General features: G+C 38.6%; 1 protein-coding gene across 5 annotated transcripts; it reads right to left on the bottom strand.

Moving 5' to 3' along the window:
* Positions 1 to 1,463: 1,463 nt before the first annotated feature.
* On the bottom strand, positions 1,464 to 25,299 carry STARD3NL (STARD3 N-terminal like). 5 transcript variants are annotated; one of them, XM_053943177.1, is made up of 9 exons: positions 25,235 to 25,299; positions 13,039 to 13,335; positions 10,232 to 10,309; positions 8,344 to 8,421; positions 6,612 to 6,665; positions 6,403 to 6,520; positions 4,767 to 4,865; positions 2,705 to 2,774; positions 1,464 to 1,953 (listed from the first exon to the last, which is right to left on the bottom strand). In XM_053943177.1, exons 2-8 carry the CDS (start codon positions 13,261 to 13,263, stop codon positions 2,722 to 2,724), a joined length of 705 nt encoding a protein of 234 aa, XP_053799152.1. In that variant the 5' UTR covers positions 13,264 to 13,335; positions 25,235 to 25,299; the 3' UTR covers positions 1,464 to 1,953; positions 2,705 to 2,721. The 5 variants fall into 5 exon arrangements, with proteins under 5 accessions (XP_053799152.1, XP_053799159.1, XP_053799167.1 ...); XM_053943184.1 differs by lacking the exon at positions 25,235 to 25,299 and adding an exon at positions 24,740 to 24,831; XM_053943192.1 differs by lacking the exon at positions 6,612 to 6,665.
* Between the last annotated feature and the right edge of the window lie 2,035 nt (positions 25,300 to 27,334).

The raw sequence follows: 27,334 nt of genomic DNA, 5'->3' as shown, positions 1-27,334 counted from the left end.
TATTTGTATTGTGATTTCATTATATCTTGCCCTTGCTAGTGTGCTTGTGATTTCAGCATACTGCTGTATCACTCTTCACATGTAATGCCCAATAGATCAAGCAAGTAAATTTGATATTGAATATGAAAAGCTCCCTCTGTGGAACATCCAAAAGAACCTGGACTCTCTGGACTCTGACATACATGTGAGAAATGTCTTTAGATACTACAGGCTTACCTTACATGTTAAGTGTGGCACCAGTCTGGTCTGCACTCTCATGCCATGTAACAAATGCCAGCTCCTCATCACACTGCTGCGTGGGTACCTGAACCCCAACAAAACTAACAACCCCCAAAATCATAAGATGCTTATTTAGGAGAGGCTTGCAAAATCTTTATCTGACATCTACCAAATATAACTATTCATGTCTGGTGTAACAGAATACACCCAGCCCAATGATTTTCTATCACCAGTGCATATGGCTTGTTCTGCTTTGCAGTTTTTATATTAATTCCCTTTTTTCCAAGTACTGAACTGAAGGAGGAAGCAGGCACCGAGAATAGGTTGAATTTCTTAGATATGCAGAGGAATTTCATATTCAGATTGAAGAGGATGTTCAAGTAAAGTCGGGAGTTGTGTGACTAGGTGAAGTTCATAGGTTTAATGGAACCTTTGATCTCCTATCCCAGATGTGTTTTTCTACTGAATTTAATCACAGAATCGTTAGGGTTGGATTGGACATCTGGACATCATCTGGTCCAACCTGCCAAGGCATGGTCACCTAGAGCAAGTGACACAGGAATGCATACAGGTGGGGTTGGAATGTCTCCAGAGAGGGAAACTCCATGAACTCTCTGGGCAGCTGTTCAGTGCTTTGCCACTCTCAATGTAAAGTTCTTCCTCCTGTTGAGGTGACACTTCTGGTGTTTTAGGTTACAGTCATTGCTCGTTGTCCTGTTGCTGGGCACCACCAAAGAGTCTGGCACCATCCTCTTGGCACCTGAGAGATATTTACCTGCATTAATGAGATTCCCTCTCAGTCTTCCCTAGACTAAACATGTCCAGCTTCTGCAGTCTCTCCTCAGATACTCCAGATCCTTGGTTAGGAACATTCCAACATTGTTAAATGACAGGGTTTGAATTTCTCTTTCTTCTAATAGTTTATTTTTATCTGCATCCTCTGAAACAGATCTTGGCTATTCTGAAGCAATGTAAGGGATAACCTTGGTCCTGGCTTATATTTTCATTCACCAATTACAGAAGAGAACTTTAGGAAGAGCATACTGAAGCCAATGCAACAAAGAAGTGATGTGCCACTACCACTAAGATGGCCTCCCTACAGGCCATGTAGGGAGAACCAAATAGTATTATAACAGATTTTGCACAAATTCTAGGCAAACTGGAGTCCTTATTGCCCACATATATAGGAGTGGTAAATACAGATTTTTCCAATTACAAAGCAATGATATATCATAATGCATTACTCATGTTTTAACATTTTTATTTTAGAAAGTGAACATATCCATTAAAAAAAAAGAAAATGCATGGAGTTAAAAAAAGTAAACATAAACTAATGACAAACTGCAATAATATAAAATAATTTTATCTAGTGAGACCCAACAATTGTTAAATACACTTCCACCACAGAGAAGTTTTACTTCATTATATTACCAGTCTCTTGATTAGGTACACAAGACAACACTTTCCAGTAATTACCTAGTCATTAGAAGATCAACTTCAGGAATCACTGAATAATAAAATACATTGTGGACAAATACTTTCATACCACCTGGGAGGCAACCTAATATACATATGTCAACAAAGTACATCTTCATGAGGTATTACAGTACATGGGAACTGTTCCCTTTACTTTCTAATGAGTACACTCTCCTGTCAGCAGCTCTGCCAGCAAGTCAGCCACAGATTCTGTCACCAGTTTCCAAACCCCAACAACTTCATGCAGAGATTTTCTTTCTGCAACAGATCACACAAGTCAGGATAAATGAAGATGGGAGTAAAGAAAACAGATACTGTAAACAGGTAGGCTGAAAAGAAAAGGTCATCCACTCTTCAGGTGAGCACTAGGAGGCTTCAAATCAGAAGTTTCCCCTTCTCAAGAACATTTAATACCTCCCCCAGCTTGCACTTTGCTGTGTAAGCAGTGAAGTGAAAGCATGGGGCACAAAAATTCCAGAAGTAAGTCATTTCCAAAATAAGGAAGTAATCTCATATTTAAACAAAGTACACTACAAAAATGTTAAGATGAGGCTGCTCCAGTGTAATCCATTTGTAGTTTTAAACAGGAGGGGAAATAGCAAAGCAGGTTTGCCCATGAAATCTTCAGGCATACCTGTCCTAGATTTAAACCAAATGTCCTTGATTTAAACCAAATCCTAGATTTAAACCAAATAAAATCTTTTCCTAGCATTCTTGTGCTTTCATCTCCAAAGAAATGTATCTCTTTGCTGCCAAAAAAAAGGAGCTTTGACACATCTGGTTCACAATTGTCCTTTCCAAGAGAGCCAAAATATAAATGCAAAGGGACCTCCTCTAGGCTCTCAAGAGCTTTGCAGGATTTCCTTCTTGAAGGCTGCTATGAGAGACAGACTGAGTTCAAAAATTATGAACTCTTAAGAGTTAATACACCATTTATTTTGTTTGGAAAGGAACTAGGAAGAGAAAGCATATATTTAGGAATATTCAGGTTCTATGCAAAGGAACGTACCTGCTTGTTCTTATTTGCTATACAATTGGTTTTTCACTGTCTTGTTTTTCTTCAGAATCTTCATCAGAACCTGAAAAGGAAGACAAGAATGCTGTAGATTCGTTAAAAGAAGTTAAAAGACATAAGAGTGTTAAGCTTTTTCTTTTTTTGGACAAATTAGTCTGAATGTCTTTCATTTCTTGGAATAGCACATTGGCTGCGTATTGAAGCTCAAATTATACAGAAACTGAATAAATTTACTCTTTTCAGGCTGATTTTCTACTTGCTACCTCCAGAATAGACTTGGTTACCAAGTAACTAATGTCGAAGATGAAGGGTCACCCCATATAAAGAAGTGGCTCCAGGGCATGTCCCTGGACATGTGTAGCTTCAAAAAAGACAAAAAGAGACAAATATGCTGAAAATTCCAAGAGAGCTCATTTTATATGTTACCTCCTAAAAGCAAAGATTTGTTTTAAAAAATGTTTCCATATCAGCAGAGATGTTTATTCCCTGCTGCATGATCACAGGGGATAGTTTATCTCTAAATATTTGTCAAATCAGTATGTATAGCAAAGTGATCAAAAACTGCTCTCTTAGAACAATCCATAATTTATCGTCTCAGAAAGAAATGCAGATTTTTGAAGAAAAATTTTAATCATGAGCTATTTTTACTTTACATTATCCAGCAGTTTCACTCTGTGACTACCAGTGTGTGTTAGTTCAAATATATTAATCTGTCTGTTTCTTCTGTGTCTCACACCCATAAAGGGTGCTTAAAATGTACCTGGCAGTCAGGGCAGACGAAGAAAAGGCACCTGAGCTGTTACTGAATCCCACAAGACAAGCTGAAAGTAATGGCACACCTACAGTCAATACATGCATGCTGAAACACAACATTTCACTGCACAAGCAACACTGACCCAGCCACAATGTCTAGAAAAACATGTTAGCTTCACTTACACTTCCTCTCACACTGTGTATTCTGTTGCTTAAAAAAACCCCACAAAACCCAGGCTGAACAGCTGAGTCCAGTACAATACTTCCACTATTCCTCAAAGCAGACCCATAGTTTTATTTAAAATCCATTTTCACTTTGAATCACTGGTTATACTCGACACTAATGCTCAGTGACCCCTAGATGGAGCTCGAAGTCATTCACTAAGCCAAGACACTTAGCAGAGAGAAAACAGAGTCAGACATTAAAATGAAAAATATCACCAACATGTATAATTCTATACTGCAAGAGATGCAAACTTACCTGTAGCAACTAGAAGATATTATTTTAATTATATTGCATTATACAGCACAGCTTTGCAAAGGAAGTTTATATTCTAGGGGAAAAAGACTGATATAGGAGTTGGGGGTCCCCACTGCATTCTCAGGTAACTCAAATTGATTTGATCCATTAAGAAATTACTTTTTTCCTTGAAATGCTTGAGACAAATTCTTGAATCTTGCATTATTTACATTTATTTTTGATTTAATCAACTCATATCTCAACTAGAGAAAGCAAATGATATGCAGAGTTAAGATGTACTTAACAACACTACCCACTGATTTACCCAGACAGGTGAACCTTTTCATAGAGAGAAGACTTTTTCTTTTTGTTATGAAAAAAGAAAAGAAGCTCTGATTCAAATTTCAGTTTGCCTTATAGCAGTTTCAGATTCATTGTCTATCCTAAGACAGTATAAATCTCCAAATTTAGGCTGGATTAAATTGTGCATTGCTGCATAAATGCTATTGCTGGCAGATAAGAGACCACAGAGTCACAGAACATCTCAGGCTGGAAGGGAAGCAAACCATAACTCCTTTCAGTTGTGGTGCCATTTTATTTCAAACTTACCTTGCTTTTAGTCAGAACATTACTTAAAATACATTAATCAACCTTTGAACTCATGTGGTAGATAGCAACTAAACTGAATTACTGAACAAAAAAGAATCTTGCATTTTAGAATGATAAATACAGATTTCATTTAAAAACAAAAATATATTTTTCCCCTTCCCCTCTTGAAGGGCATGAAATATGCAGGAGTGTAAAGTGAATATGAAAAATCTTTCGCTAAGGAAATGTGACTACCTGCTACAGACTCAGGAGGAGAATAGAACTGCCCGTCAGAGAGGACTCCCGGGTGAAGAAGAGCTGCTCGTTCTGAAGCATCCTGTGCTATCAAAAATCCTAAAAGAAAAAACCCCAAAAATAATTCCTTAGTGGTAACACATAAAATCTTAAATATCAAATACTGATGAAGAATCTTGAAGACCGATGTATTATATTAGTACTCCTAACTAGTTACTTCTTTAAATAAATATATTTTTAAAAAGCATCAACAATTAACTTAACACGTATGTTTTCTATTTAAATGCTGTCAACCAAGGTGACATACACTAGCAAAACAGAGATATCGCACACATTAATTAAGGAATTTTTCCTTCTACTATGTGTGATTATATTATTAGGTTGCCATATGTAAATTCATCAATATTCAGTGGCTAACTAAAACTTCTGAAATATATTTTTAATGATCACTGAGGTGCCATGCAAAACCAAATAAATTATTTTCTCTCTCTGCCGCTATGACCCTTCACTAATGGCTTGCTTTCACCTATGTGTCCCACCATACTCAGTTTCTGCAACTTTCATGAGCTATTTGCACGTATATGTATGGAATATTTTGTCTGTGAATATTCAATATGAAAAAATGCAGAAGTCTCCAAACTGGTTAGATTTCTTATCTATTTAGATAACAATGTGATGCAGCTGTATTTCCTCATCCCCTTATTAGATAAAAAAAAATTACTCTAAGTTTCTTTTTCTCCAGGTAAACCCTATTGTTCTCATTTCAACTTCTATTGTTCTCATAATCAACTTCTTTCTCAGACCAGTGAAAAAGAAGAGGGAAGGGATCAAAGTAGGAAGACTGCATTCGGAGCACATAAAAATGAAGGCATCCATGCCCATGTACAGTTTTTTTTATTTACCTAGCAGATAAACATGCCTTTCCAATAGAATTTCAGACTGTATTTCAGGTAATGATGCATAAGTAACAGGTTGGCTGTATCATTACTCTCCTGTTGTTGAAACTCACGAGTATCTGTAAGCTTTCCTTCCCTCACCACTCAAGCAGTATTCTCTTTCAACTGAAACAGTGGATTTCCTCCATTTAGTTGAATATATTGAGTGTCAGATGAGCTGGTGCCTCATCTCAAAGGCTGAAATTCATACTTGTTCTGGTCTCATTCTGCCTGTGCATGAAACAGACTCTCCACAACACTTCTTTGCTTTCCCCTCAAAAGAAGAGTTAGTGACATCAAATTAGTTATTGTATCGACTCTTCCTAAAACAGGAGCCAGACACTTTATGCATTATCCAAAAAATAAAGTTTTACAAGCCCAAGTCAGTTAAATTTTTATATATCAAACATACAAAATTAAATGCATTCCCAAGTGCTTGACAAACTGCTGATCTGGCCCTTCTGACTTTTAACTTTGCCCCCTTCTGACTTTTAACTATGCCTCCCTAAATTAATTAACACCTCTCTTCTTTGAAGGCATATGTTCCCCTTTCCCAAAGAGGAAAAAATCATGACATTTGATTTAATTTTTTTCCACAGCTCTTCAAATTTTGAGAAGTTGAAAGAAGCATTCTTCTGCCAGTTAACATGGGACTAAGTGTTGCCAACTGCAGTGACTGAAGGGAAATAACATAAGCTTACTATTTTCTTCTTCAGCTTCTTGTGGTAACACCTTAAAGTCCAGGAACCAAGTTTCAATCCAGGCAAGTATGAAGGATATGATGGGCAGCACATAGCCAAAAGCACCCTGTGAGAACAGCTAGAAGGAAAGAAAACATTACAAAAATTACTCTAAGGAATCTTGCTTTTAAGAAAACAAAGTAAAACAAACATTTGATTAGAATATATACCTGTGAAATAATTACTTTTGCTAATAAAAAGGCACTGGTCACTGCTGTTGTAAACTGAAAGAGACAGAACAGATAAACTAATGAATGGATTTAGTTTCTTATTTCTGCCATTATCTATTAGTTCCAACTTCAAATATTTACGGACAACAGCAAGATCACATAAACTAACAAAATGTAACAAGCATGATACAATTAACTTAAAGTGTTACTAAAATAACCTTATAAAAGGTAATTTTAAATACAAACACCTCCAAACATTGATTTCCACATAGCATTGTGTAGAATCTAAACTGCCTGAGTTATGCAAATTGTGATCTTACTGTATAATAAAGATAGTGTACTTTATTCATCAAGTCCCTTAAAAAAACCCCAAGTACTTACATACTTGGGATAAAAGCAAACAGCAGTTGTTGCAAATGCTTTTCACTACCATTCAAATCAAAATATCCATTTCAAACAACAAAACATCTTTGTGGGAGTAAATTGGAATAAATATTTTAATTCATGAAGTGGTATTTTGAAAAAAAAATTTTTTTTGAAGACTTGACACTACCTGATATATTTAAAATAATCAGCATGCTGGATAAAGTATCTAAAAAAACCCCAAAATCTGAAAAAGCAGTGAACAAATACTGTTCACATAAGCAAGGCCTCTATATCTTCTAGTGCATTTGGGTCCAGCAATTCTTTAAAAAATAGCAGAATCAACTTCTGTCAATCACAGGTAGGATGTTAAGATTCAAGGCTTTGGCAAAACCTTCAGCAAAGCTTTATGTATCTAATTACTTGCTACCATGATGGGTTCACTCTCACCCCTTCACAAGCAAAGGCATCAAGCTGGAGGATTAAGAATTACTCTACAGCTACACAACTAAGAGCAAGGCCTTTTAAGAAGCATGCATTTAAATATAAGCACCATCTTGTGCCATGCTAGTAACACAATCTGTAAAAATCATGGCATGTAGTCTCAGAGCACTAAGCAAACTGCATGCTACTCACTTGAAGAAAGTTAGACATGAACTTGTTCTACATGCACCTACCATAGTGTAAGGAAAAAAAAGTGATTTACAAAGCACTAAGCCAGCAATACACCTATTGTATTACAACCTACAGTATTGACTGGTGGAAGCATGACTTTTTCACCAAATTTTGCATTCTTTGTCATTCACACCATACAGCTGCATTAACGATATTGGCTCCAATCCACCGTGGCTGCCTACAGTTCTTGAGAACTTCCTTTTTAAGAAGGGATGCATATTCAACCTTTTGTATTGGAGCATGAAGCAATACAGGTGCTAATGTTCAATGGGTGGCACCTAAAACTTTTTAACATAAGAATGTGGGACTTAATGGGCACTTGGATCTCTAGCACAATAATGCCAATTCTTGTTTTTGAAGAAGGTTCACTATTACAAATGCAAATATATTTCCAAAATTGATTAACAAGTCTCAGACGTAACAAGCAGTTATGGATGACTAACCATCCATACTGGATGAAAAATAAACCTTCAATTTGTATTAACAGGATACCTAATGAGAACCACATCCACTGTGCTATTAAATTCTTGCCTTTAGGCTGAAAAAACCAAGTTTTTAATCTGTTACTGTATGACAAATTTTTATATATACACCATCAAGATGATTCTTAACACACAAGCGTTAAGAGGCATCTAAAGTTTTGTCTGCTTCATCCGTTCTAGGAAAAACTCCATTATGCTTGGCTACTACTCACAGCTATTGCCCACCAATGGCGCAGTCTGCACATTGCATATGCAAGTATTAACACCTTAAACCGAAAGACTGCCAGTAGCTATAGAGAGAGGAAAAAATATTGGTTGGTTAATTCAGAACACAGAAGAACCACAATAGTCTCAACTCACCGAAAATACTAAGTACTTACAAAGAAACTTAGGATGGTCTAAGTTCTGTTACCAAGAAACAAATTTGAATGTGTCGTTATAAAACAAAAATAGAAAGTAATTTCCCATTTGTAAAGCAAATGACAACATCCACCTGCCTACACAGGCTCAAATATGCAAGCATGTGCCATTCCACTAAGAAACATAAGAAAACTATACAAAAGTGTCTTTATGAACATTTTACCTGACTGGAATCTAAACAGTTATATTAATCCAGATTAACAGCTGGATGCAGTTAATCCAGCAAATATCTTGCACATCACTGTGCATCTCACTGATCTTAGCAGTATGCTACTATATTTCTAGTATTTTGTGAAATATTAATATTGCAACAAACAATTATTCTTTATGTAGCTGCCCATAATAGCAAGTCATTCTCTTTGGCAGTAGAGAAATGTAAATTATGGTATTTGTAGGCCAGAAAATTAAATCAATAGCAGACAGACAAGATCTCTGAATCAGGGACCCCGAGCTTCAATTTCCCTGTTTATTTTTTGACAGTAGATTATCTCCAACTTGTTTTAAAGTATGTGTTCAGAATCAAAAAAGTGTGAAACAAATGCTTAAAAATTAAGAGAAATCAAAGACAGCCATGGCCTGAGGTATGATAAACCCATTTAATCTTATGCAAATGTATAGTAGAAACAGAGGAAATCCTGTAAAAACCCACAAATAATTTTGCAAAATTTAAAGTTCTAGTCCCTTCCCAAGGAATAAAAGTCTATTATTTTGCATTATTTTGAGAAGTTGGTTCACCTACAGGATAAAGTAATTTCCAGAGCATCAATGTTACAGATAACATTTTTTGCCTTCTGCAGCATGGTATATCATGGAGACCCTGCCAGCAAAACAATGGAAAAGGGAGAAGGAGCATAGTTTGCTAGCTTATAAATTTTTTCAATCTAGTACTTAAATTCATTTGACAAAGAAAATGTCCAATGCAGAAGTAAGGATGGGTTTTTACACCAGTTTCAAAGAGAGATTCTGGATATGGTCATCAGTACAAAATGACTGATACCAAACCAAGTCATCTCTGCAAGGCAAAGAAGATCTGGTAGAATTAACAATCTTGCCCTTTAGAAGAACTGCAAAAAAAAAGCTTTTACTTGGGCCGTGCAGTGCAAAATGCATGCTACTACAGAGCTACAGCTTTGCTTAAAGAAAGAAATTTCCTAATGCAGTTGAGTTCCTCTTACGTGCCCAAGGTACATATACATAGTAAGGGAGCATCATCATGTCATCTCTTTTTACTGTTTGAGTTAAAACAAGAACTCTGAAAAACCTGCCCTGTGCAGGCCACCCTGGGCACAAATCTCTCCTCACCACAGCCATCTTGTGCCCAATGAAGGACAAAAACATCAGTTTAAGCAAAATGATTTTAGAGTGGAAGGCTATGGGTCTTGTCCTCTTAATGAATTACCTTACGTCACATCAAAGGCACTTCTTGACTGGGTTTTCCATATGCTTTTCCACACACCCCAAAGCCAAAGATGCAAATCGATTGGCCCTAAGCATTTCTATCCAAAGGCTCCATGAGCCTGCTGCCAGAGCAGGATTGGGTAAACCCTAGATGGGTGAAACTTGGCCCTTCTGGTTTAAATTATCAAGAAAAGATCAACCCTTTCACAAGACTCAAACTGGAAGGAGGAATGGTAAAACTATACTTTTGCTGCTTCTTTTTCTTTTTTTAAGAACACTTACAAATATATCAAAATATGAAGAAGAGTAGTCATAATGTAGAACTTCTTTCTCTAAGGTAGTCTCAATGCCTCCTTTTACCTACAAAGCAACAACAACACACACAGCTTCAGAAAACAAAATACACACAAATATGAAGAGTAAAACTAATAACTCCCTGCTGATATACAAAAAGACCATTAACCTACATACAGAAGAGCTGACATTATCATTCTTGGCAGACAAGACTAATCCTGTTATTTGTTTTTCAAGATTTTTCAAAGTGAAAACATTTAAGATTGTCATCTGGCCTAGGCAAGCAACATTTCAGGCTGTCTCAAAATAAAAACAAACAAATTATTGAGGGAGGAATAAATGATTAAATGTTAAGGTCTGTTACACAAACTCACAAAGCGTTTTACCTCTTATAAGGAGGATCAAAACAGCTGATCAAAAAGCCAACCATAATCCAGTTCTAGTTAGTCACATGTTAGCAAACAGGGAAGAGAACAGAAACTGAATTCATACTTCAGATCTCTTCCTTATCAGCCCTCACATGATTTGTTAAGAGAGCTGAGCCAAAAGATCCACAGTAAAAAAAGCAGAAGCTGAAACTATTAGACTAATCTTGCACAAATAACTAACATTCAAGTTTAATTCTTCCATTTGCTGATGAGATTCAGAATTATATCTTCCTCAGCCATCACGTTTCTTTCGAGTGAAAGGATTCTACTGTTCCAACTGGCCTTGTAAGAAAATAATTTAATGTGCATTGGCTCAGACAATGAAAGGAGAATCTATCTTAGTTGAAATCTAAAAACCTCAGTGTCCATTTCCTATTGTTTTTAATATGAAATTCCATAATTAAGCACTGCATGAAATAGTTATGTAAAACAACACCAACAGAAGGCTTTAATATTGAGTTGGACTACTGTCATCTTTTTAAGGAAGGGAGTTACCAAAGCACACCAACAACATACGCTCACTGTCTCAAAGCAATGCAGTCTACACACTTCCACACTTTTCCAACTACACTGCTGGACAGTGTTTTCCTGAGACTAGTCACTCCAACTCTGAATTTCTTCTATTTCTTCTCTTCTCCCTCCCCTCTATGTCTACCTAACAAACCACTTTCAAAATACAGCTTTCCCTTGGTTGTTCTCCTGCATCAAGTGTGATTATCTATTTCCAGAATAAATAAGGAAGATCAACTTCCCATACTCCAATCTGCTCATCACTATGTGGCTGTGTGAGCACCATGTTAAAATAAGGATAAACAGAGAACCATGAAAGCCTTGATTTTTGCTCAAAATGCCATGGAGCTACTCCCCATAGCACTTAACAATAAACTACACTACACCTAAGGAAACTGGATAACAGCAACGAAGTGAAAACAATGTTTATAGAACTCTCATAGCAATTCTGACCCATTACTTATGCACCAATAACACAGGGTCCTAACACAACGCTATATGACTTCTCAGCAAACAAAGCAATTCAAAGAAAAACAGAACAAAAAACCTAAGCATGTGCCAAATCCTAGATATCAAATTTTAGCTTCTCATATCATTGACTTCTAATGACAAAAACCTGTTTTTTATTCTTGCTGACATGTGGCAGTATAGGACACCAGTTCATAATATATTGTCCTGAAAATACAACTTTTTACAAAGAAAACTGCTGTGATCCTGTGATCCCTTGATACTGTAGCATTCAAAAGGAAACATCATGATATCATGAGTTGGTAGCATTTTCTATGCAGAATCTTCAATATTCTGAGAGCACTCATGTGAAAATCTGTACTCTGAAACCTCAACAAGAGATATAAACCCACTCTGTTCCTCTTAGTTGTACAAGCTGTTGAGAAACTGGCCTAAAAAAAGAATTGCATCAGAACACTATGCTACAATCGTTTCTCCACCTAGAGAGAAACAGAAAGTCTAGTCCCAAAATTACATCATTCAGGCAAGCAAAATCTGCTCTCTCAAATTACATCAGAACGAGTATTTTTCACAGTATCAGTGAACTATTGAACAGTCAGCTCCTGAAGCTTCATAATGTAAATTAATAACCAAGGTTATTTATCTAGTAAAGAAATACTGATAAAACATATTTACTCCAGATGGTTCTTTCTAGAAAAGGAATTGCTCCCTAATGTGTCCTTTCTTAAATGCAAACCAGTATATAGCTTAATACCTAGCTCAAGAACTAAGATGCTACTTATGAAATAACAACAAATGAGCTATCCTGTTCCTTTCTGGAAATTTTAGAACAGTCTCATTTTCCAGATTACAAATGCTGGAGTTAAAAAGTGGCAACTGTGGGAGTTTATTTAGTTGTTTAAATGAACCCTGCCATGATGCACCAAGTTTACATCAAAGAAAATACAACAAAAGAAAAGCTTTGGCCATTAGAAGTCTTTTCAGGGACTAACACTTCAGTGAAATATCACTGACTTAAAGTTACTCAGAAGGCAGAGTCTTGAATCTGGTTAAAATTCACACTTCTCCCTAAATTCAAAGACATACAGTAACATTTCTGTATTTGATGCCTGAAGACCACACTGGATTTCCAATGTTTATTTCAGCATGGTTCACAGACTACAGTAACATCTAAAGGTTTCATAATAAGAAGATAAACACATATCTTAATTCATCAAAGTAGATGCAGTTGAGTAGGACTGTGTTCATGGAAGCTTAAATAAGCTGCTTAAACTTAAATAGATACAAATAACATAATTTTGGCTAGAAAGGAGCAACTTATTAACCATCTCTGTAGTGAATAAAACCTTAATATACTGTCTAAGGGTAGGTACTGAAAAGACAACTCACATTTAATTCTATTATCCACAGTAAGGTTATGAATAAGAGATCAAATGTAACAAACAAACAGAAAGTCCTTCTGACATCTGATATGCCTTTCTTCTCCCTGCCTTCATATGATTCAATCCTTGCCATCAGCTGTGTTGGGTTGATGGAGTGGACATCCCGCAAGGAAGGACAAGATTCCACACTGCTACTGTGAGCATTTTCTGCATCAGCTGGGACCCGAATCATCCTGTGTTTGCTTAGAGTGGTCTTCTCCCAGTTTCACCATCACTAGAAGGCTGATCCATACAGGAAGAATTTCTAAACAAACAAACAAAACCAAACCACATTAGTCAACAAACCCCCATAATTCCAAGAGGTATTTTCATCTTACAATGTCAGTTCTCTTTTTGCTAAACTGATGACTAAGAGAATTAGGCAAGTAGGCCCTAGAAATTGTTTCTAACACAGTACCGAGTATCCTCTTCATCTCTCAGAGGATTTGTGAAGCAAGAGAATTAATGTTCAATTAGGCCATTTGAAATAAGGGAGCACTGTCTAGATTTAGAAGGGTCATTTCTCCATGCTGCTAGAGTGAGATCATTGAATACAATGAATAAAAAGCATGATGCTGTGCATCCTTTAAGGTTTTAAATACTGACTTAAATGCTCTCAATAAACAGGAAGACAACCTAAAGGAATGTCCACGTACAATTCCTTAAAAATAGCAGTGTTAGTTAATAGCACATCCAGAGCTGACACAAACAAAAGATGAAAAGTCCATTAAAATCCCTGAATAGTGTAGTAATCATTCTATAAAGCATGTACACTGCTATTTGCTCTGTAAATTCAGCTGCTATAGCAACTTACATTGCCAGACAGTTTCTCCATGAAAAAAGGGTGTGTAACTAGTGGTTAAAGGTAATGCAATTACCTAAGTCTCTTCTGACTACAAGGCTTTTGAAAGACTTTCAGGCTGAATTTCCTATAAAACTGGAACAGTTTGATGCATGATCCACTTAAATCCTCCATGAGAACATTTGTCCAATTAAAGCTTCTAGAAAGGGCAGACTCAGAAGGTCACAAAAGTTTCATGAAAACACAAAGAAAATTTAATTTTACTCAAAATGCTCAGATGATTAAGCTATACATCCTGCAGTACAAACCACATCAGACAAGTTTTTGTAATACTGAGGGAATAGCTTTTTTAAATTCAAGAACAAAACTTTGCCTCCTCCTGGGTGGATTATCTTTCAGTAAATGGCAAGAGATTGAGAAATTCTTCCCACTCCTGTCTTTCAAACAACTCTTTTCCTGTCAATTCCAAAGCTGCAAGAACACAGTCAGTCAAACCTCAACAGGGCATCTGTAACACACCAGTAAGCAAACACAAGGGAGGATACAAGGACATAGGGAAACAGTAAAGGTGGTGTGGGGAGCTGCCAGAGCACACACATCACAGCTGAGAAAGAAAGAGGCCAGCCAGGAATGGTCAATGTCTAGGTCAAGCCACACAGAACAGCCTTTAGGGAATTCAAAGCACCAGGCATGGGTGGACAAGAATAATGCACCTTTATATCTTCCTCCTTTGTTTCCACAGCAGCTGCCTGAAACATGGCTGGCAAAGGGCTCTAGAGGAGGGAGACATACATGGTGTGTGTTTGGTCAGGTGCCTTGAGCACTACAGTGAACTTTGGGCCACCTGAACCCAAGGGTGTGAGCAGAATCACGGCACTCCAGTGCTGTAAACAGCACTTGCTTTGTACTTAAAAACTCACACTGAAGTGCCCTGCTATGTAACAGCAGCCCATAGCAAAATGTTTGGGATGAGACATAAATCTCACATCAGGCCATCAATGGTTATATTTCAAAATAAAAAGGAAAAAAAAAAAAAGTTAAGGAACACTTGAAACACCAAAAAAACTTCCATTTACATTGGCTAAAATATTTATTTTATTTTGATGTGGAACTCAGTGCCAATTATATAGGAAGTTGTTACTTCCAGTCTGGATTATTGCTAGATACAGCACAGGATGGTAATGCAATTAGTACAGCCAGAGTGAATTGTTTCAGAATGCGCTAGTTCAGCATCCATTTGCCTTGTGGGGCTCTTTGCAAAGAGAAAAGCATGGTTTTAAAATGCACTGGCTACTAGTTTGTTTTCAAGCATGACTCAAAACATCAGATTCAGCTTATAAATCCCATGCACTCTGAAATCCTTACTACTGACAGACTTTTTTTTTGCCTCAAAGCCCTCTAGACAGGGGATACTCACAGTAGGGGGATTTCTCTCTAGTCTTGCTCTGCCTGCTGATCCATCAGATCCGTGTTTGGACACATGGCAGGGCCTCTCTCGTCACACTAAGCTGGCATCAAAATGTTATGATTCTTTAACTGAACAGACACAGCTTGGCAGTTTTTTGCACTCATTGCAACAGCTCTGCAAACTGTTTAATCACAAAGTATGTGCTAAAGATTGTTTCCCATAGTTTCTCTCATTAATTAAAATAAAAAGCTCCTTTGTACCTGAATGACATAATCAGTCATTTTATCACACCAGCATTCTCAGATGGTTTCAGGTGGGTGCACAAAAAAAAATCTTAAATTCTTCTTGGCAGCTGTCTTACAGGCACATGAGGACTATTAAAAAGCAGCATTTCCCTTTTAGTGATGGATGGTGACTTGGCCAGACACTTTCCTTCCCATCTTAGCACTACCAGTAACAACATTTCTCCTCCCTTGCACTTCCAAAGCACCAATCATGCCCTAGCTCTCTCCCATCACAATTTTGCAGTGGGAGTGAGCCCTTGGCTCCATTTCTCCAGGGGTTCTTGCTCGCGCAAAACAGCCTGTATTTGGAAGGGCTGCAGGCTTGCAGCCCCATGAGGAGCTGCCACTTTTCAGCACTCCATGTGGGCAATACAAGAACCAGGCAGGCACAGGAGTGCTTTTCATGTATCTCTGGCCAAGAAACTTAGTGGTGGAACAAGTTTAGGAAGGCAAAAAAGGTGTGCTTGTCCTTGAGATGTGTCACACTTTTGAAAACACCACACAATTCTTTTGCATGTAACTTACTCTTGCTATTCAGGAAGCAGGCACTGCTTGGCCTGAATTCATTCTGCCAGATTACTTGAGTTTTTGCATCTGAAGTGATACATGTAATTGTTATTGTTCTATTGGCATGGTTATTGTACTTTTTAAAAACCAAAATAACTTAAAAACAGAAAAAAAATTATTATAAATTGGGTGTGAGGATGTCTGGGGTTTGGGTTTTTGAAAGCTAAAATGCAAATTCAGCCAGAAAAAAAATCATTATCAAATAAAGAGAGAAAATTGTATTCTTACAACTTTTGAGGTTTTTTTCCTTGAAAGAGCCTTTGTGCATGAGTCAGTTATCTACTTTCCTGTTTCTGGTAAATGTTAATATTTTAGATTTTTAGTGTGTTTTTACAATATCAGTTACATATTTTCAAGACTGCTTTATCATCTGTGGCTTGACCCAGTGTCTGGGTCTCTGATTTGAAGGAAACTGGGTTCACCTGGCACCACTTCTTTTGGCTCCAGGCAGTTCCATTGTTTAAGTTATTCTATACGGCAGGGTTCAGGAAGGATGTGTGGTCAAAACAAACACAGCCTATGAAGAAGTGATGTTTAGAGACCAGCTTGTTAATTTTCTGCACAGCCTGGGTGCAAGACACTCATCATCAGGAAGATAAACAGCCCATAATTCAGAATATTCCAAGAAACTCTAAAGGCAAACTTGCCTGAAGACGTAGAGTTCATAGCAACTGTGTTGGATACAAATCGTGCCATTAACTTCTTGCCACAAGAGACATGTGAGTGACACAGAAATCTGTTCTCCCCACACAGTCCCACAAGCAAATGGCTCTCCACAAAATGTAGGGGATTTGCAATGTTCTGTAGCACTCTGACTTTCCTTTGCCAGACTTCAAGTGATGGTTTTTCAAGCTAAATTGCATCAATCTGCTCCTGGCTACACTTGCACATTGTGATAATGCTTGTGAACATCTGTGCTGAAAGAGTTAGAAATATAAAATCCTGTTTCCTGTATCTCTTGTGTTACATGTTTTTGAAAGTGTTTTCAAAGGTAAAAAAATCCCTGGCATTTCAGGCAAATAACAGTCTGATTGTAATTTGACTCATCGTGAGTGCAGAATAGAATATTCAGTTGAAAGGGACACAGTCACCTTATCCACAGTCACCTTATCCATCTGCCTGACCACTTCAGGGCTGACCAAAAGTTTAAGTATGGCATTAGGGGCAATGCCCAGACAGGCTTGGGGCATCAACCCCTTCTCAAAGAAAACTTTTCCATGGTTTGACAATGCTATTGGTAAAGAAATATTTCCTCCTATCAAGTCTGAACCTGCCCTGATGGATGCAGCTTCCAGCCATTCCCACATACCCTAGCACTAGGTACTACTGAGAAGAGATCAGCAACTTCCCTCTCCACCACCTCAGAAAGCTGCAAAAAACAGTGTGGCCACCCCTCAGCCTCCTTCTCTCCAGACAAGATGAACCCTGTCTTCAGATGCTTCTTACAGGGCATTACTTCTAGCTCTTCAACCAGCTTCAGTGCCCTCCTCTTGCACACATTTAAGGACCTTCACATCCCTTTTAAATTTTGGGGCCCAGAAATGCACAGAGTACTCAAAATGAAGTTGCAGCATAATAGAGTGCTAAATAGAGTGGGATGATCACTCCTTTTGACCAGACGGTTGTGCTGTATTTGAAGGTTTGCTACTGCTGACTTTGAGCCTGCTGTCAAGCCAGCATCCCCAGACCCATTTCTGTGGCGCTGCTTCCCAGCCACTCTTGAAATTTGTACTTGTGGAAGGTATGCTCTATCCCAGGTGCAGAGTCTGGCATTTGTCCTTGTTCAGTTTCATGCTATTGATGATTGCTCAGCACTCCAATCCATCCACACCCCTCTGCAAGGCCTCTTGTCCCTTGAGAGTGTCAACAGCACCTCCTACTTTAGCATCATCAGCAAACTTGCTAATAGTGTATTTGACTTCTGCCTCCAGATCCCTGATAAAAACTTTGAACAGAACAGGCCTCGGGGACTGAGCCCTGAGGAACACCACTGGTGACTGGTCTCCAGCCAGGTGTAGCCCCACTCTCTACAACCCTTTGAGCCCTGCCCTTAGCCAGTTCTTCCAGCAACCTGCTCACTTCACAGTCAGACTTGTCCAGAAGGATGCTGGGAGGTACAGTATCAAACGCCTTAATAAAATCCAGGAAAACTATATTCACCACCTTTCCTCCATCTACTAGGCAGATGAAATGACAGAATCTACAAACTTATTGAAGTGTCAAAATATTTAAGAGGAAAATAAAACTTCTGAAATAAGAATCCACATTAGAATATTTGTGATATATCGTCTTCTCACTTCCATTGATTTCAAAAGATGTAAGATTCTAATGGGGCTTTTTTGTTTTCTTCATAACTGCATATATTCACTCAAATACCACTAAAATACCACTAAGTAAATTTTCTATGCTGATCTATTCAAAGTCATAGACAAAAGTGGCATATTTTTCCTTGAAAGAAAGCCTCCAAAGTTCGTATCTATTTAAATTAAAGGCGTGTGTTTTGCTTTTTTTTTTTAAATACCTAATCGTTATGCCCGTAACCCAAGCTTCCAAACAGAGAATTAAATTCTCAAGCTTTCTAGTGAAATACAGATTTTACACTTATTAATAGTTTTAACTAGTATAATAAGTGAAAAGTAAAGGAATCAAAATTATCAAGCTTAGGAGTGCAGTCCTTCCCTGCCCTCAAAGACTAATAAAGACTTTAGCAATACACGGTGAGAGCTTGCCCATGATTTCAAGCTACATTTACAATTAACATCATTATTTTCATTCATATTGACAGAAGCAGAAGCATGTGTCAATTTTACACATATCTTAGAGATGCAACATCAGAATGCTACTTCTCTTTTCTATCACTATTCTACCCCTATTCTTCCAGTTTATTGTCCTTGGTTTAAATTATTTTTGTTTACTATATTACTGTAGCATACATGAGCAATAGCACTATATATGATACATTTTTCTTTCAAAAGGAAAAAAAACACACAGCAGAACTTAACTGCAAAGAGATAAAAGACATGATTAAAAATTAAAAAAAAAAGGATTACTCAAAGGCTATCAGCAGCTCAGCAAAATCAAAAATTAAAGTGCCACATGGAGGCAATTTGGAAAAGCCAATGCTAAGTTACGTTAAAATATCAAAGAAGTCACGTTTGCATAAAGTAACTAGTCACACAATGTAACATTGTGTCACAACTGCTGTTGAAACATACTGAACACCTAGAATACTTATATATGTCTGGACAACACTAAATATGGCCCAAACATTCCCACCATAAACAGCTTTTCTGTGAATGTTAAAAAAAAAATCTAAAAATGTTTCTTCTTTCCAATGAGTAAAATAGGATGACATGGCCAGTATAGTGGCCAAGATGCTCAAGTACTATGAAAACTACAGGGTAGTTTTCTACTGAAAAGCTGACATCCAAAGAACAGCAATTTTCACTCATAACAAAAAAGAACCAAACCAAAAAACCTCAACAAAACAACAAAAAAAAGCACATTTCCTTGCTAAAAACTTTCCTCATAGGGAGAAAAATAAAACATGACAGTTCTTTACTAAAGCAGTTGTTTTCTACTAAAAGGGCTGACATTGCTGCTTACACTACCTGCTATTCTGTAGGAGCACACTACACGGCACAGATAAACCCAAAATTTCTCACAAGAACAGAGCTAAATACAGTAATTGATACATATCTCAAGGAAAATGGTCTCGAACCATTGTTTGCTCTGTCCCCATCATGAAGCTTCACCCCATTCTTTATCTAGGAACAGACACAAATTGCCCTAGCCAACACCTTGGACAGAATATACAATTATCTGTAAAGACTTCATACTGGAAGTCAAATAAACTTCTGGGATGAAGCTGTATTAACCTGCAGGAGTATTAGCAGAATACTCTCAGTGTATTTTCTGACAGTATCAGCACACACCCTGATTAAGAGACAACACAGATAAAACCAATACCTATGAAGTAATCCTGACTATAAATCAGGGTGATGAAAAAATCCAAGAGCTGGAGACTGTCTCCAAAGCTTACCCAGACACATTTTTTACAGTTTTCCACTATAAATGAATGAAACCCACTCTGCTGACATACACTGTTCCACTTCTGTTTATATAACCGCAAGAACTAATTTTCCTGAAATCTGCTTGCAGTGGATACATTACTAGTGACCTCCTGATAGTCACTGCTCCTGTTCCTTAAGGACACTTAAATCCCTTCCAAGCTGCACTCATTTTGTCTCTAGCTGCAACACATCATTGCCTCAGAAACATTTTAATGTTTGAATGCCTTTAAAAACACCGTTTGAAGCACTGTTCTGTTCAAAACAAATGTTCCTTTACTGAACATGAAGGGATATTAAAGGAAAAAAACAACCAAAAAAAACCAACCAAAAACAAACCTGGGCCAGACACTTTAATCAAAGTAAGAATGAAAAATTCAAACTGATGCACCCCCACAAAATTCCCCGAACATAAGCAGAAGATACTGCAGAGTGCTTTGGCAATACTCTAGCTTCTCAATTAGGCAACACAGCAGGAATTACAAGTTACAAATATGTAACACATTTAAGGACTGGGAAGGTTTCCCACTGGAGGAGCAGGGCAAGATTAACCAGCATACAGGAGAGAACTCCTTACAAAGAGTTTGGCTTTATCTGAGTGTTCAGAACTCGAGTAGCTCTGCTTTACCCTGAAATAGCAGCTCTTACCATAGGTAACTTGTCCCTGTAAGAACAAAACCAAAACAACAAACCACTATTTTCCTTCAGAAAAATGTTTCCCCAAGTTCCTATGCTCCAATGGTGACCTAGCAAAAGTAACAGAGCAATTGCCCACAAATGTACTGAATAATATTTTTCTCAGACCTTTGATAGAAGGTGAAAAAGAGAAAGAAAAAAAAAGAAATAAATTTTTTAGATTAGTAGAGCATCTGAGGAAACAGCAGTGTCACCTTTCTCCATCCCAAGAGTGAAACTCATAGATTCAGAAAGTCAAATTAAAGTGCTCCAACCTTGGACTAGTTTTCCCTGCAGAGGAAGAATCCCTGTTACTGAGCCATGTCCTGCAAAACACTATTGTCCTTTTCCAAACACTTCCTTTTTTATTCTACAAGAGCTGAGAAAAATGGCAGAGTAAACAGCTTGTAAATTTGGCATCAGCATTGTCCTTCCTCCCTCCCTTTCATTTCCATAGTCTTTTCCCCTCTGGAGTCCTTCTTAAGAGCATATCCCAGACTTTTACTTTTAAAATGAGCTCAAACCAGAATAAATGGCCCATACAGGGCTCAAACCTGTGCCCTGGCATTATTAGAACAGTGCTCTAAACATCTGAGCTAATATGCAACTATATCCTGTTTTAAGAAAATACTAAAAACTAACAAAACGGATGCACCATAACCATGGTGTAACCAACATAACCATGTTCCAAAGATCTGCCTCAGATCTCAGCTGCACTGAAGATACTTAAACATTGCAAACTACAAAACTGAATCATGTGCATATTATCATTGTTAGGTCCTTAGAACACAGAGAGAGAAATTATCCCAGTTATAGAACTGACAATACATCATCCCATTTAGAATCTATACATTCCAACCGACAGTACTCACTTCATAGAATCAGAGAATGCTATGGATTGGAATGGACCTTGAAGATCACCCAGTTCCAACTCTTAATTAATTAATTATCAAACCAAAACTGTAATTTTCTTAAAAATAACATATCCCTTTCTTTTGGTTTAAATGTTGTGGACTAATCTTGCCAAAGACCTGAAGGATTTTAAGGTTTAATACAGTCAGCTCCTCACAGTTGTATTAACACATGCATACAGTATTTTTGTATGTTGTATGTATACATACACATTCCAGTCATAAGAAATATCTGCATGTAATAAAAAAAATATAAAGAAAAGAAGAAAAAAAAACCCCTAATTATTTCTTGCAAGAGCAGGGAGGGAGAGGTGGGCATAAAGGGGAACTGATACAAAAATAAGGGAAAGACAGTTAAAAAACCTCCAATGAATCTGGTACTAACTCTTCTTCACATCTGTTATGTGCTCTCTGAAGCTGATTTTGTAGCCTACCCAACACCAACTCACAGAAATGAAGATTTCATGGCAAACTTTCTCCATTAAACACTAAATAAGTAATAAGGGCTTAATATCCATTCAGTTTCTCAGAGTTAACTGTGAGACAAAGAAACCATTTAGATATCAAAAGCACATCTATTTTATAATGTCTGCATTTCTCTAAGTACAAACCACAATTTTTTAAAGATGCCAGACACCTCACTGATTGCCTCAAACATCAAGTATGATACTGGTTTATAACACTGACTACTCCTACATGTTTATTTGTTTTTTTTCCCAAATCAACAACAAAAATATGCCCCAAGGCTGCTAGCCAGTTACTACTTGGACAAGAAAAGCTATTCTTTTGCTAGCACAGAACTGTGGGACTCTTCCTGAAATAGCTCAGGCATTTTATGTATTAGTGAGAAACACTCAGGATTCTGTCACTCCCTCAAGAACTATTCCACAAAATGGTGCAAAAGTTTATTCCAGGCAAACAACCCCTGAAAATTCTTCAGAGCTCTTAAAGAAAACAGCATTTCAAGAAACTGACATGCATTTCAAAATGGGATAAATTTTTATAAGATTTTTTTCACTCATAAGTCCTCTTGTACAGCTCTTGAAGGTGCTTCAAAACAAAAGGAAGTTTCAGGTTTCACATTTTAGCTCTACTTTTCTTCTTAAAGGACATTGTAAGGAAACAATTACCTAGTCCAAGCAGTAACAAGTTCTAGAAAAGACCTACATCTGAACATTAAGGAGAAAATACCTATTTTAACACATCTCCGTATAATTTATCTAATTTTTCTGTCAGTGCAAGATGGAAATTAACTTCTGATGTCTGAAGTGATGCAATTTTAGGATGCTGAGTAGCTGAACTTAATATGAAGAGCATAATGACATTAGAAGATATTCAGTTGATTCTTTTTAGTTCTAAGACTACTTTTTTTCAACTGTTCATTTTTAATTCTACTCCTAGCTGAACTTAAGACAGCAAGGCAGAGAGGTAATGTACAAGCTGTCTTTTAACACAGTTGCTAATGATTCTAAATTAAGAACAGATGTTTAGCACATACAGTTAAATTAGAGAATGTTTAACAAGCAACAAATCTGTGATCCTTCAAAATGACTCATCTGAGTTGCTGGATGCTGCTGCCTAACCACAAGAAATCACAGTCCCTGCTGTGATTTTGATCATAAGTGTGATTTACCATTATCATGCCATCAATACCTTCTGCAAAATCACTGGTAATATTGTTCATGCTGACTTAATTCACTGAGTGAAATCCATTAGCCGTGCTTATGAGAAAACTAGGTTTGGCCCCGTAGAACATTTTAACAAAGATGTTTTAATAACTGTATGTTTAGCTAGGATGGTCTGACAAAGTTTAAAATTGTAAAGTCTAAATATATTCTTTCTCATGAATGAAGGCCTAGAACAATTGTGCTAAACTCATTTTGAAAAAATCATGGCTAAACACTTGAGAATTTATGAAAATTAGATCACATTGCATCAAGACAACCACAATCAAGCCCAAACGCACCAAAACAAATGCCTAATCCAGCTGAACAGAGTTTACTACTTCATAAATTCCAGCACTGCTAAAAGGTCATATATATCTTTCTCAACATACCAAGTCTATAGAAAGCAACATTCATCCTGTAAAAGTTTAACACGTGAATAAAAAAAAATACTTAAAAATTATGGATTTGTGCCACAATAAGAGGATCACTAGTGCATTTTATGCAAAGTAACTGGCCCTGAACACCATCAACAAACAAACAAACAAAACCCAAATCACTCTGCATCTGGCCTACTTAAAACTGCAAAGCTGATGAAAAACATATACTAAAAATAGTAGCGCCACTACGGACTTATAAATAGAAATGAGTCTTCTCGCAATGTTGAATTCACTAACAATACCCCAAAACACTATGATTTCCAGCAGAAAATGACAGTTCTCATAGCAATTAATATTCAATCCAATATATATAATACATAGATATTATATAAGCCAAGATGATGAACTTGCACAGTAAAAAGTATTGACAACGTTGTGCAAAAATACAGTGATGGTCTTACGCCTTTAAGCACACTAAAACAATTTTAAAACAATCAAACAACCTCTTTAACCAAGTTTAGTATTTGTGGTGAATATTTTTCAGGTTAAAGTCGACCACTGTGTCTACTGATACCTGACCACAGTGAATTGGGAACTGCTGAGTGTTAGCGCTCCATCAATGAGTAACTTGAACTGCTGCTGGAGACCGAACGCTGCGGGTTTAACCATTCTCTCTGCAGACCTACCAGCGTCACCCTCAACACGGATTAAAAACGCTGCACTTCAGCAATGTATGACCCACTTTAAATTCGGACGCTGAACGCAGCCAGTGCCTCTCCGAAGCTGCCTAAATTCAGCCCGACGCCAAAATTAACCCTCAGCACAACATTTTCCCGCGATGGAAGCCGGGCGGCCGCAGGGCCCGGCTCGCTCACACCGTTACCAGCAGGACAAACAGGTCGCCGTACCTCCGTGAGGATGGATTTGCTGGGCTGGAATCGCAAGGAGAGAGGAAAAGCAAACCTCCTCCGGGTGCGCCAGCAGGAGAGACCCTGGGCATGTGGGAGAGGGGGCCTTGCCCACAGAGCATCCCCCGAGCGCCGCACGCACCCGCCTCCCGGAGAGGGATCCCGTTCCCAGAAACGGACCCCCGCCCAGCTCAGCCCGATCCCGGCACGTGATCGCCTTCCTCCTCTTCCTCTCCCTGCCCCCTCTCGCCCCAGCAGGGCAGCGGGCTGCGTACCGAGGGGGCCAAACCCGCGCCTTCTCCGGAGAAAGCGGCGGCTCCGGCACCGGAGGAAGTGGGAAAAGGGGAGGGAAGGGAAAGGAAGGAAGGGAAGAAGGGCCGAGCCGGCCCGCACCGGCGGCCCCGCCGCCCCTCTGCCAGCAACACGCCCCGCATCCCTCCCGGCCTATTCCCCGCTGCGTTCCCCTCGCTCCGGGCGAGGGAGCAGCGAGCTCACCCTGGCGCGCCGCTCCGGCCCCGCAGAGACGGCCCCGCCGCACCGGGCAGCGCCGCAGGCCGCAGGAACGGGCGGGGCCCGGCGGCAGGGGGCGGGCCCGGCTCGGCCTCCCGCTGCCTCATGGAGCGCGGGACCGGCGGCACCGCCACCCGGCCCGCCCCCGCTGCGAGGGCTCGGGGAGCAGAAGGCAGTGGGTGCAGAGCCCCGGCGGAGGCAGCGGGAGCGGCCGGTAGATAAGGCTCTTATCTCTGAGCCTCAACACCCCCAAGTTGTAGTGGAGCCGTCGGAACGAGCGGAGGGACTGGTTCGCTGTCGTTCGCCCGGATTCCACTTGTGTCTTGTCATAGCACAGTCCTTATCTTTGCAGGGATTAACACCAGAAAATCACAAAATTGCAGAGTTGGAAGCGATCCTCAAGGATCATCGAGTCCCAACTCCCAACGCCAACTCACTGTGCTGGACACCCCAAGAGTCACGCAGTGTGCCCAAGAGCATTGTCCAAATGCTTCTTGAACCCTATCAGGCTTGGTGCTGTGACCACTTCCCTGGAGAGCCTGTTCCAGTGACCAAACCCCACACTCTGGATAAAGAACCTTTTTTTTTATATCCAACCTAAACCTTCTCGGTTTTACTCGTTGCCTGAACCTGACAGCTTCAGGTCATTCCCTTGGGTCTTGCCACTGGTCACCACAGAGAAGGGATCTAGGCATGATTGCTGTCATTGTGAAAATACAACAGAGAATAAATCAACCAGCCACTGTAGGAAGCCGTCCATTCCTTGGGAAGCACAGTATCCAACCTTATTGAAGCCTAGAGCTTGTCGAATGTTTACATATGTCGTAAGGTTTGTCTGTAGTTCAGTGCTGCAGGCTAGATCCACCTCTTTTAACAAGAAATATGTGTAGCAGGGAAACAGAGGAAGAAAGGTGAAAATATAGGTCCAGGAAATAACAAGATAAAGGTCACTCGCTCCACCCTGCCTTGCTCACTCCACTAGAGCCCAGCGTCTTCAGGGATATTCATGCAGAGTAGGTAACTGTTTTTACTTATTACTGTTGTTTTTCATGCAAGTCCAAAGAGAAAGACTTGGATCTCAGTTGGCAGTCTGTGTTTGAATTACCTATCACCAAATAGGTTTGATACAAGATGTTTAACACATTGCAAACCAAAGGCAGCAATCCTCTGCCACAGCATGTTTTGAAATAAACATAGCTTGGAATAAAATGTGGTTGAAATTTAGCTGAACAGGTTAGGAGCATAATTTGTGATAACACATGAACAGCCACTGTTATTTAGGCCTCATCTGTAGTTGAAATTATATATAAAGATGAGTGTTATGTCTTAGAAATATAGCCAATAAATAGAGGATAGATTTCAGATAACTAAAGCCTGTGCAGGTTGTGTGTAACCACTAACATCACGAGGAAAGCAAAACCCTGAGTATTCCTGCATGTTCCTGACTGAATGATTTGTTATAATCCAATTTAAAAAATATTATATATTTGATAATTATAACTAACTGAGGCTCATATCTCAATAAAATGTGGCTATCAGATATGATAGCCATGCATGCTCACAGAACCAGCCAGACTGCTGGTTAGTGGGAAAAGAGAGATCTGACTGCAAGAAAAGGCAATTAGATTGTAGCTCTTCCGTTTTGGAGTTATGCTACAATAGACACAGGATTAGAAGAAGAGCAAAAAAATCCCCAAATCTAATTTCCTTAAAATCTAGGTGTAATAGAATTTTTTCACATCGGGTTCTCATCTCCATTAGATAGGTTTATTGGCACCAACCAGTTATGATACCTGGTAGCTCCAGCCAAGTGCCTGAAAAGAGGGACCATGGGAAAAAAAATCCCTGGGCAAATACACCCTTACAATGTAATCTCTCTATCCATCATGTGACAGTCTGGAGCAGCAGCCGTATTGGGGCTGTGGTATTGTCACCTTTCATTGTTTTTTTACCAAGTGATTGCTATGTGATCATTTTTACATCCCCTTAGGTTGGTTTTGGTGGGAGTTTCAGCCAGTTTGTAGTCCATGTTGTAATAGTGTTGTTACAGTTCATATGCCACAATTTAGAGGCTGCCCACTCTGG

This window comes from Vidua chalybeata, chromosome 1 (assembly GCF_026979565.1).
Source record: "Vidua chalybeata isolate OUT-0048 chromosome 1, bVidCha1 merged haplotype, whole genome shotgun sequence".
NCBI lineage: Eukaryota > Metazoa > Chordata > Aves > Passeriformes > Viduidae > Vidua > Vidua chalybeata.
Note: the sequence above shows the minus strand (reverse complement) of the source record. Positions and strands in the feature narration are given on the sequence as shown.